At 30.3% G+C, this 12,342-nt stretch overlaps 1 protein-coding gene across 7 annotated transcripts in view; it reads left to right on the forward strand.

Moving 5' to 3' along the window:
* LOC142318828 (spondin-1-like) overlaps nucleotides 1-12,342 on the forward strand; it is a 173,864-nt gene that overhangs the window by 136,267 nt on the left and 25,255 nt on the right. For 5 of the 7 annotated variants that reach the window (XM_075355352.1, XM_075355350.1, XM_075355356.1 and 2 more), the window contains exons 13-16: nucleotides 4,645-4,749; nucleotides 6,123-6,228; nucleotides 9,247-9,448; nucleotides 11,095-11,265. In XM_075355352.1, coding sequence (XP_075211467.1) covers nucleotides 4,645-4,749; nucleotides 6,123-6,228; nucleotides 9,247-9,448; nucleotides 11,095-11,265 — 584 coding nt within the window. The remainder of the gene's footprint in view (nucleotides 1-4,644; nucleotides 4,750-6,122; nucleotides 6,229-9,246; nucleotides 9,449-11,094; nucleotides 11,266-12,342) is intronic. The other 2 variants (XM_075355354.1, XM_075355357.1) reach the window with 2 other exon arrangements.

Consider the following 12,342-nt stretch of genomic DNA (forward strand, 5'->3'; position numbering starts at 1 on the left):
CAATAGGGGTTTTCGGGCACTCTATTGCCCTGGGAAGGAAAATCACCCCCAAAGACAGAAGAAACTTTTATACAAAGTCAACTGCATTAGGAGAAGGCAAAAAATATCATTGTATTATTTCATAGTCAGGCATCATGATGATGTCTTCTTTTTTTAAATATTCCGGAGGTAAAATGACTTCCCATTCAGATCTCTGGGGAAAGCAGCAGAAGGAATGTCATAGGAAGACAAAGCAGTGATAACAGGTACACGGAAGGTGAGAATATTATTGTCTTCAGGTATGATGGAAAACTTGGAGATATAAAAATAAATAAAATGGATATAGTAAGGATAAGCGAGGTTAGATATGAGAGAAGAAACCCACCGGGTTGGTCTAGTGGTGAACGCGTCTTCCCAAATCAGCTGATTTGTAAGTCGAGAGTTCCAGCGTTTAAGTCCTAGTAAAGCCAGTTATTTTTACATGGATTTGAATGGTAGATCGTGGATACCGGTGTTCTTTGGTGGTTGGGTTTCAATTAACCACACATCTCAGGTATGGTCGAACTGAGAATGTACAAGACTACACTTCATTCACACTCATACATATCATCCTCATTCATCCTCTGAAGTATTATCTAAATGGTAGTTACTGGAGGCTAAACAGGAAAAAGAAAGAAGATGTAAGAGAAAAGGAAAGTTGAGAAGGAGTGAAGTTACCTTATATTATTCAGGAATTAAAAGAGAAAAAAATGGAATACGAATAAGTGTAAAGAATAGTCTAGCAAGAAAAGTACAAAATATAATTTATCTGAACGACAGAGTAATGACTTTAAAAATTGGAATGCTGCCAAAAGTTCTAATAACAGTTCAGGTGTACATGCCAAAGTCATAGTATAAGGATGAAGTTATTGAAAAGATGTAACAATGAGGAGTTATTAGAAAAAGAACAGGATTGCTGCAATTATGAAGGAGTGGAATACATTGGTGAAGGTAAAGATAGTGAAACAGTGGGCAAGTTCGGAATGGGAACATGAAATGAAAGAGGAGCCAGGCTGGTTGAATTTTGCCATGATAAGGATTTGTTCATTATGAACACATTTTTTAAGAACCATAAATGAAGAAGATATACTGGACAAGACCAAGAGATGGATCTCACTTTCATATAGATCATTTTTTGGTTGAAATTAAATAGAGGAATCATGTAAAGAAGGCAAATGGGCTACCAGGACCCAACATAGGAAGTGATCATATTCTGTTGATAATGGAAATGAAAATAAAATTAAAAAGAGTTCAAACTGCAATGAAGATGAAGAAATGGAACACAGAAAGGCATAGGGAGAGTAAAAGTGGAATGCTGACCCACTTTCATTTTCCCTTTTTCACTCAAAGTAAAAGAGAAAATGAGGAAATGTAGTCAAGGATAAATAATCTACGAGAGAAGCTGCAGAGAAAGGAATTTGTTTCTACGAAGGCATCTAGGCAAAAAAATATAAGGTAACACAAGAAATGAAATGAACAATGGAAGAAAGAAAAAAATATAAAAATAAAGATGTAGAATACAACAGAGCAGTCTTCTAAAGATTGAATAACAAATTAAAGAGAGAAATACATAAAGATATAGAGGACCTGTTAAGGAGAAGGAAACAGGAAATTCGTGAAGCTGAGGTGGAAGAAGAAATTATGGAAGAGGAGAAAGACCCACCAATTTTGAAATCTGAAATTGTACAGAACTTAAACTTCCAGTAGAACTGTTTAAATGTTTAGAAGATGAAGGAATAGATGAAATGCTTTCACTCCAAACATAGCATTTACCAATCTCTTTCTCAGGTTCAGATGCGTTGTGGCAGAATTAAGTTTTTGTTTCTAAAAAAATCTTCCTTTGCCATTGCAATTCTCATCTTAATTTCTTCTCTACTTTTCCAGTTTTCAGTGAGTACTGTCACAAAACACCGTTTTACTTGTTCAATTTTTCCTTCTGATGTACCAACATCCACATCTTGCCTCTCATTCATCTTCATAATTTTTGTTTTCCTCACATTCATTTTTATCTCATACTCCTTCATACCTACTTCCAATGGTTTTATTATTCCTTGTGATTCCTGATTGTAGGGTAGTGAAGGTTATAGTGAGACGAAAAGAAAAGCATGTGACAGTAAAAGATTGTGAGACAATAGTGGTGCCAGGAACCTGCAAACAGGCAGAACCACCACATGATGATGACAAAAAAATTAGGCTGTTATATTAAAAAAAATAAATATTCAATTTTGTAACAAAATAAAATAGTAAGATTATTATGAATGGCATCTTTATTCCAAAAATTGTTCTTTTGCATTTCACGAACTTTAACTAATAATGCACTTCTTAAAGTAAAGTTGTCAGTTAAAATAAATATTTTTCTTATTATAATTACTGTGTTAATTATTGCCATGACAACCAACAATAAAGAAGATCTGAGGATTGAAAGGTGCTTTGCAATTCATGATGTCTGATCAGTTGCTATATTATTTTAATAATTAATAATGATATCTGCATTAATCCAGAACTATAGCTTCTTTAGTACGAACTGCTGCTTATTTGAATGTAATTAACGAAACCAAAGCAAGATAATCAATTACAATTTGTAAATGAACAATATATAAATCACAATATTTATTATTATTTTAGCTATAAGTTCTTATTCAGTACAAATTGCAATCTGCTTCCATAAGATAAACCATCCACGGTATCATGCATTATTCATTTAATATATTTTTGGCAACTGGTAGTAGAATGCATTTTGATTACTGTACCAAAATTTTTTTTGATTACAATATTAAGCATATTTCTTTCCTTTTCAATGAATCTGTTTGTAGGAAAGTTTCTCTCAATTTCATTGATAATTATTTGGAGATTTTGACAAGTTTCAGAAAAAGAAATTTAATAAATGTGAATTTTTCTAAAAACTAAAATACACTTTAGTAACTGAGATGTTAAGATGATTCTAATTACATTTAATATTTAAAATTTATTTTAATTAAATATATTACATTTAGAAGAAAAAGCCAACCAGAATATTTTGGAGATATATATATATATATATATTTATATAACTTACACCAGGTTAGTCTAGTGGGGATGCTGAGGACACTCTGTCTCCTTCATATGCAAGAATGAGGGTTAGTCGGGGTGCTCCGATGACGCATTTGGGACCCGAAGGTATGAGAAGGGGATGTGGCGGTTTGTTGGCTACGAGTAAGGCGTAGCCGGCAACCTAGAGTAGGGACGGGAAGGGTAGCCTCCCAGTGGAGGGGTGTAATGGTCGTCCAGAAGAGAGGGCTGCTGCATCTCGATGAAGCTGGGGGGACCCCGATGGGAAGCCAATGAGGCAAAACAGGGGGACGGTCGACTGCCACGGCACCCCGACATTCCTGCGCAAAGCCTAACGGCAGAGGCCGGGCATGTTAAGAGTGTTTAAAAAAGGATAAAAAAAAAAAAGTTAGTCTAGTGGTTAAATTCGTCATCGCAATATCAGCTGATTTTCAAAGTCGAGAGTTCTAAGGTTTGCATCCTTGTAAAGACAATTCCTTTTCTGCCAATTTGAGTACTAGACTGTGGATAATAGTGTTCTTTGGTGATTGGGTTTCAATTAACCACAGTAGGAAGGCATTGGCAAACCACCTGTAAAATCTGCCAGGAAAATTCCATGGGCAAAAACATTAAGGCCTATGGAACTGCCAAGGATTGAACACAACTGAATAGCTAAATTTGATTTTAATATATATACATTTGCAAAGACAAAAGAAGTAATAAAAAAATTAAAAATATGTTTGACTTGGTGATAAATATAACTGTTTATACAGTTACTCTAAATAACTGTTTATACAGTTATAACTGTTTATACTAAATAAAACTGTTTTTCACAACTAATTTTTAATAATAAACATTCCTTTTAATCTTAACAACCTTTCAATTTTTGTGTTAGTAAATATATTTTAAACCACTAAGAAAACTCAGTTTTCCCATTGATAAATAAATAATATATCCTTCTTGAACAATAGTATAAATTCATAATACTAACCTCTTGGACCACCATTAGGTATTGCTTCAGAGGATGAGATGAAACAACAATTTTGCACCACAATTTTACTACTCGCACCACAGAGGCTGGCAAATTCGTAATACTAGGTTTAAAACAAACCAGCAATTACTAATAATTCTGAATTTTGGAATTAGCATTACACTCTTACAATAATGCAGTACAAATAAATTACAGTTACAGTTTTCATATTCATATTAAGAAAATGTTAACATTCTTCCTTCTTTCCTAATGTGTATGTTGCAATCTGTTGATCCCCATGGCCCATTGAGAAGAATATGACATGTAAATGAGATGTAGTCATGTACAGACTCAGGCCAACCATTCCTGAGACATGTGGTTTATTGAACCCCATCTACCAAAGTTCACCAGTATCAACTGTCTAACATTCAAATCTATATAAAAGCAATTAACTTTTACTAGGATTTAAACCTCTGAACCTTCGACTTCAAAAATCAGCTGTTAAACAACTTACTTACTTGTGACGAGCTAACCACTAAACCAGTGGGAAAATGTAAATATCAAAATAATATTTTTTATAAATTTTTAGATGAGGTACAATAATTGTTAGTTGAATTTATCAATTGCAGACCATATCGAGGAAATCTGAATAGTGTCAATCCAGAATGTGAACAAGCAGAATGGGGTGAATGGTCTTCTTGTTCAGCTGTCTGTGGTCGAGGTAATAAAGTCAGGTAAACACTGAAGTTATAAAATAAGTTCAAACATAATTGTTTGTTTATGGTATCTTCATTCAAAAATAATTTCTATCTTATATAAAAAATAATGACCATTGAGATTAATTTTCATTACAAAATATGCTGTAGGTATTAAATGTATAAAAGACAGTATACGATTTGGCTATCTTAGTTAAGTCATTCAGAAGTGTATAATCTTTTATTAATCTCTTCTATGTTATTCTTTGATTAATTCACATATAATAAAAAGCCAAAAGTTAACAGTAATTAGTGTGAATTTAATTACTTCTGATGGCTCTTATAACTTAGTAAAATTTTTTAATCCTGCCCCGAGAATGAAGAATAGTTCTTCATTCTCTTCTGTGTGTGCAATCTCCTCAAGTGGCCTGCTTTTTTCAGGATTTCTTTTCTCATTACATCTTACAAAGCCTTTTAATGTGATTTACATGGCATTTTTCATCTAAAACTAGAATGAAAATTCATGTTTTTAATAAAATGACTAATAATAAGGAAATTAAGATGGATAAAATTGTTGTAATATATTGGTTCATGCAAATTAATGTTTGTTAACTATAAATACGAGCTAAAGATTCTATTACTGGTACAATTCAAGTGAGAGAAAGGAATATAAATATGCAGAAAATAATAGGCATAAATTTTACATAAAATGTTTATAGTTCACACAAAACTAGAATTTAAAAAATCTATTAAAATATTCCAATATGTATCAAAATAGTTGTTAAAGATGTGTGTTTAATAAAACATTACCCAATATTGCAGTTTTTACTGAATATGGATTGAAAAAGATAAAATAAATCAGTTTAATATTACTAACTGCAACGTTGAAAAGATTTTACAATGTGAAATTACTTTATTTTGCACTATGAACGTATTTAATATTTATACTTGCTAACTGAATTAAATGTCCTTATTTCAAAACTATTATTAGTTGTTATTTTTTTTGTTTTTTTAAATACAGATTTTTCACAATTCTGCATTTTGTATAATGTTGGTAACTCCATAAATATAAAATAGCACCCATAATATAACAATATATAGTTATGTAAACATACATCATGGTTTGCCTTAAAATGGGAAAAGAGGACAAAGGATGAGCCTCTAATTGTTTCCCCATTCAGACCCTGGTTTATTTGTTGCAGAGACAATGACAGAAATCAAACTTTCTCTTCCTCATAATAACATTTAATACTCTTCTAGCCACAATACTGCTAACCTTGAAAGTTAAGGTTACTTAAAAACTTAACTTATAACAAACATTTAATGTGTTATGAATTTGCATTAGTTGAAATTTATTGTTCAAGAATGAATGTGAACATTATGGGGTTATGTAATTATCATACTGATTTCAGGACAAGAATTTTTAAAGAGCAGTGGGAGAAAGAATGTCTATTTAGTGAGTTCCAAGAAACAAGAGAGTGTGAAGGTTCACAGACAGACTGTACTCCAACATATGAAGTGAGTCATATTTAAATATTCTAAGATTTTGTTGCCCTTCAACTAGTGATGAAAATTTTCAGATAAGGTTCCTCTTTACTGATGCATCATGATTCCTGTCAAAGTTTTGTCTGGTAAATTTTTCAGATTAAGAGGAGTATTACTCAAAGTTTGATTGAAGGGCATATTGCATTTGAACTGTGTTGGTCCAATTAAAATGTAAATTGAAGTTTTTGCATGGTTTTTTTTCAAATTTGTCTAGCTGATTACTACTTATTTTCAGTTGGTATGTGGTGAATATAAATTACAGTAGTATAAACATTTTTCTAACTATTATGTCAATCATAGTGTTCTTTTGAAATTGTAAGAATCTATAGGATTGATTTTAATAATTCATAACTGAAAACCTTGTACACCTTGTTAGTACTGCATAAGTAATGTTTACTGACTGATAATAGTAATGGTGAGGGTCAGTTAGTTTTCTTGCTGATAACTTAATCCAACGTACATGATGTCTTTTTATTTAGATAATAATGATCATGAATGACTACGACAATCAGTGCTACTAATATATTCATATAAATAAAAATCGCACAAATTATTGTATTCTTTCTGACGTGAACAATTTTTTACTGATATTTAGTAAGGAATAACAAAGATGATGTATTTTACACAATCTATTGTGCTTATGCTTTCAATTTATTACACAATAAATGAAAATTAACCAAAGACAGACAACATCTAATTATATTTACTGTACATATGGTACTGAATTCATGACACTACATTTACATGCATTGTTATGTGATATGCTCATTCAGAGTTTTGTTGCTATGCTGAAATAGCAAATTTATTTTGATATAATCTTAGATGTAAGAAAATAAATCCAATACTTATTTTACTCAGCATCATCAATAAATTCTGCAAATGAAAAATATAACCTTAGTGTTTTAAACCCTATCAGTTAATACTTTACTGGAACAGAACTATTTTATATTAGGATAATGATGCTTATCACACTCAATGCAAAATAATAATGATGTTTTTTATGTAAAAACTAATAAAAGATAAAGATTTCATCAGAAAGACTGAATGAGTGGCATAGTTCCTGATATATGGCTGAGTAGTAGTAGATTACAGATGTAGGTTTTGAATATTATTTTTATTGTAAATAATGTATTGTGGTCTGTATGTTTATAAAAATATTTTATTATGACAATGCTTTCATGTAAACAGTATACCTTTCTAACTTCTCATTGTTTTACATTTTTTTCAGTTTGCTAAAAAGTAAAATAGTGAGGGATAAATGGAAAAAATTATTTATCATTTCTTTCTACATTTCTGACATAAGTTCTATATTATCTATATTAAACTGCAGGATTTATATCACAAAAGAAACAAGACCTTTCACAGAGAACAAATAATGTCTACACTTCCATAACTGTGTTCAGTAATCATGTTTGCTTAATTACAGATTAATTAATCATGTAATGATTAATGATTAATTAATCATGATTGCTTAGTTACAGAAATGAATTTTTGATAATTCCATTGCAGACAGACATCAGCTCAAGTGCATGACACTGTTGTCTAACAAGGAAATAATAAAAAATTATTTATATACAGAGAGTCCGGCTAAAGGTATCCAAAAGTAATAGTCTATATTTAGAAAACAAGTTGTAATCTCTTAAATGTAGGTTAAATCAATAGGAAATATCTCCAAAATCTGTTCTGTATATTCTCAAGGCCAGCAGAATACATATGCACAGGCAAGCCAACTCACAATGCACCCACAACAGAAGGTTCAGCATGTGCTTTGGTTAGCAGAATTTCAATCAGTTACGCGTGTTCAGTGACATATACAAACTGATTAGAATATTGATCCTCCTACATCCAAGTCTATTCGTCAGTGGTATAAGACTACAAGAGAGACTGGAAGCTTGGTTTCACAAACTGGAAATCATCCAAAAATTTCAGTTAGTGACAAGACTATGGATCTTGTACACAATGCATTCACTGCCAGTTCTGGAAAGTTAATTAAGCAGGTTAGTTACAAACTGTAAATTCCTTGTTAACTGTTTACAACATTGTTCATAAGTGACTGTGTTTGGGACCATACAAATTACAACTCCTTAATCATATTAAACCAAATGATTGCCGCCTTTGACATCAGTTTGTTGCAGAGATAAAGCACCATGTCAAAAGCAATCCTAATTATCTTGATACACTGTTATTTATTTAGTGACGAGGCAACCTTTCATAAGTACAGAAAAGTTAACAGACAATGTTGAATTTGGGATACTGTAAGCTCCCATACAGTAATCAAAAATGAAAGGGACATACCAAAAGTCAATGTCTAGTTAGGACTACACAAAAAAGGCATTATTTATCAATTTTTTTCATGGAACTCAGTGTGACAGGATAAATGTACCACAACATGCTTGAGAACTTTGCTGTTCCTCAGATTTCTGCAGGCTTCAGTTTCCAACAAGACGGTGCTACATGACACTTTCATTACGATGTTACCATGTTCATGAACAATACTTTTCTCAGATGTTGGATCAAATGAGGAGGTCTAACTAACTGTATGGCCATCTAGATTTCTTGCTAACAATCCTTTCGGGTTTATTGCTTGGGGATTTATTAACAGTCATGAGTACTAAAGAAAAGTTCAAGATTTGGACGATTGAAAACAGGAAATTGTTGAAGATGTTGATCTAATAATACTGCAAATGCTCCTAAACACTTGGCAAGAGTTTGATTATTTTTTAGACGTCTGCTACTAAAAAGGTGCATATACTAAACCGGACTAAGCTACATTAAAACTTGTGAGTTGCTATTTTTATTAAAAACTAATTATTATATTAACTGGTTCTCTTAATATAAGCTGTTACTTTTGTATACCTTTAGGTCCAGGCTACCCAGTATATACTCTAGTAATAGATAAATATAAATATTTACTTAAAACAGGTGTACTATGAAACAGCTTAGATTATGATAATAACATAAATGTAATGTCAACTTTCATTTTATAAATAGGAAGCAGCACTCAAGGACAGTGAGTTTTGCCCATGGAGTCACTGGTCTGTATGTATGCCAGGCTGCGGAAAAGGTAAGCAAACTCGTAACAGACTTCCTCTAGAAAATAATGGGATGGATCCTTGTAATGGACTGAAAACAACTGAAGAAGTTGAATGTGATAATAATCGCAGTTGTGAAATTGATACTGAACAAGCACCTGGTTAGTAAGTTGTTGTTTATTTAGTTCTCATTAAATAATGTTAATTTTCTTAAACATTATTATTCAGTATTAACCTTTTTTTAATCAGTTGTAATATAGCGTTAACTGAAACACTGTACTGTTTAGAATTTGATAACCTTTTAAAAAATTATAATAGTATATTTAATTACATATTTTTGAAAAGTTGGTGCCAGTATGAGCAAAAATAATAATAAATACTGGTACAAATACCATTTTCAAAAAACTGTGATGTACTCTACTTAGAAAATATTAAATAATAATAAATACCTTAGATTAATGGTGGTAGTGTAATTATCATGTAGTTACATAGAATCATAAACACTCAAAATCTGTTTATAAAATATTACATTCTGAAATTTTTTCCATTGTTAAAAATTATCATCAGCAAATACAATGAAATTAACAAAAGTAAATATAAGTACAAAAACAAGGATAAAAATAGAAATATTAACAATAAAAAAAAGTATTTCTATGTTTATAATTTAAAATATAAATAAAAACTATTAACTTCAAAATGATACAGTATCACTCAACAGCAAGTGAAAAGCTGAGCTGGAGCAGTGGCAACCTGGGATGTTGAAAATACTAACCACTTTTCAATTTAACTTTCTTGGATGGGGCACCATGATTTACTTCTCATCTATTATATATAGGATAGGAAAAGACAAAAGGTTTTTGCAAGAAAGATAAATAATATCTTCTTTACTAAGTGAAATATTTGTATATAAGATATGTTAAATATTAAGAGTGATTGAGAAATTTCACAAAAATGATATAATTCTAATTCTAAAAGTCTATTAGGTTCCTATCATTAATTAATTTCAAATATTCTCCATCATTCTTAATTAAATTCAAACTGCCTAATTTGTGATTATCATGAACTTTTTTTTTACTTTAATATCCAACAAACTTATTTTATGACCATTTCCCAAACAATGCAAGGTGATAGCTAATTTCTCTGGTCTTTTTGTAGCTATGAAAAGCTAAATAACAAATGCATCTTCAATCTCGTTCCAATTATTATTTTGGTTTGTTCTTCATGTCTCTTGCAATTTTAGTTAATTTCTTTGAATTTTAGTTCCATTTTATTGACAAAATAAGAAAAATAGATGGTTGCACATAAAAAAAAAAATAAATATGAATAGAATAAAATGTTATAATCTTATCAGTTACATGAAACCAACACATAACTCTATATAAATAACTAAAAAAAAAACTTATAATAAAAGAACTGTAAAATTTATTACAAAATTACCAAAGAGAAAAATCATTATAGAGTATAAAGAGAGAAAAGTTGTTGAAATAAACTCAAAAATTAAATTTCTTCAACAGTTCTAAATAAAAAAGAATGCTTTTAGACATAATTAAATTATAATAATTTTTAATTAGGAGAAGTAAGAAATTAGAAATAAATGCAATTTAATCTAGAAATAGTAAAACATAATCTTATTTATTATGTTATTTTGCTCTGCTTTATATAAATAATCGATGGCATTTTGACAATAATTGTTTTTATTAATAACTTGTGGCATTATGACTAACAGAATATAATGCTTTATATTAATTGCTATTTTATTAACAAAATGGGTGAGTCACTTTGTTTGTGAGAAAGCAGTGTGTTTCAGAAGTCTGCCAACTACCAAAAGATGTAGGTCCATGCAGAGGTTACACAAAAAGATGGTTTTTTGATATGTTGACTCAATATTGCCAAGAATTCATATACACTGGTTGTCGAGGAAACAGGAATAATTTCAAGACTCAAAGGGAATGTGAACAGATCTGTGGGAAGTTTAGAGGTAGAGAAATATAATTTTGAATACATAAACTTACGGTAATTAATAATAAGAGATTTTTGTTCCTGTGATCCAATCAACAACTATTTATATCCCATACACTTTGTAAGATCTATACATCTACCTCATATATACTAACTTCATCTCAGTTTTATAAAATCAAATAAATTTTACTATTTTACAATGCCTGGCACTAAAGACGGCCGCAAAGACCATCTTGAAAATTCACATAAAAACAATTTGACTTAAATATTACTTACATTTATCTTTGCAGTTTATACTTATGGTTTGTAGTCTTAAAAATTGATAATTTTTTGTTTAATTTTCACCATCAACCATCATAAACAAAAAAAGTTTACCCGCTTCACTTGGATGTATGCTTCCATACTTTTCACAAATATCAAGTTTCTTTCTTAGTGGTGAAAGATTTGGTGCTCCTCCCAAAGTAGTTAGTGGTTTAATATGTTGCAAAAAAATTATTAAAACTATGTTGTATTTGTTCATTTAGTATGATTTTTTTTTAATATTTAGTATGAACAAAATATACAACACAGGTCAAATATACTACTTGACCACATACTAATCTATTAAGCACTTTAAATGTAAAACCATCAGCAACACCAATACGGAAGAAACATTATTATGGTTCGGTAAAGATGATCAGCTGGAAGCATATTTCAAAGTACTCAGAAAGAGAGTATATTCAACTTATTTAAAAATTTATAAACTCAGTTTTTTATGCTGCTTGACAAATTCAATTTTTTTTCTCTTTCTTCCTTCATGATCCTCCTCACATATTTTTAATAAAAATTTCCTTTTATAATATGTTTTAAAAATCAGTTTCCTTTCCCTCTTTCTTATTAAATAGTTTTGACTTCCCACATGTGACCTAATTTCTAACTTTAAACTTATTTCTAACTGTTTACTTTCAAATCTTTTACTCTTTAAATGTCATTCATTCTAATCTTAGTTGCAAAAATTATTCGACACAAAAAACCTTAAAAAATTCAAATTGTGAAGGAATATAACAGAAAATTATGAATGAATAATGATATGAAGTTAATGAAATAACTCTTAATG

Source organism: Lycorma delicatula, chromosome 2 (assembly GCF_047948215.1).
Source record: "Lycorma delicatula isolate Av1 chromosome 2, ASM4794821v1, whole genome shotgun sequence".
NCBI lineage: Eukaryota > Metazoa > Arthropoda > Insecta > Hemiptera > Fulgoridae > Lycorma > Lycorma delicatula.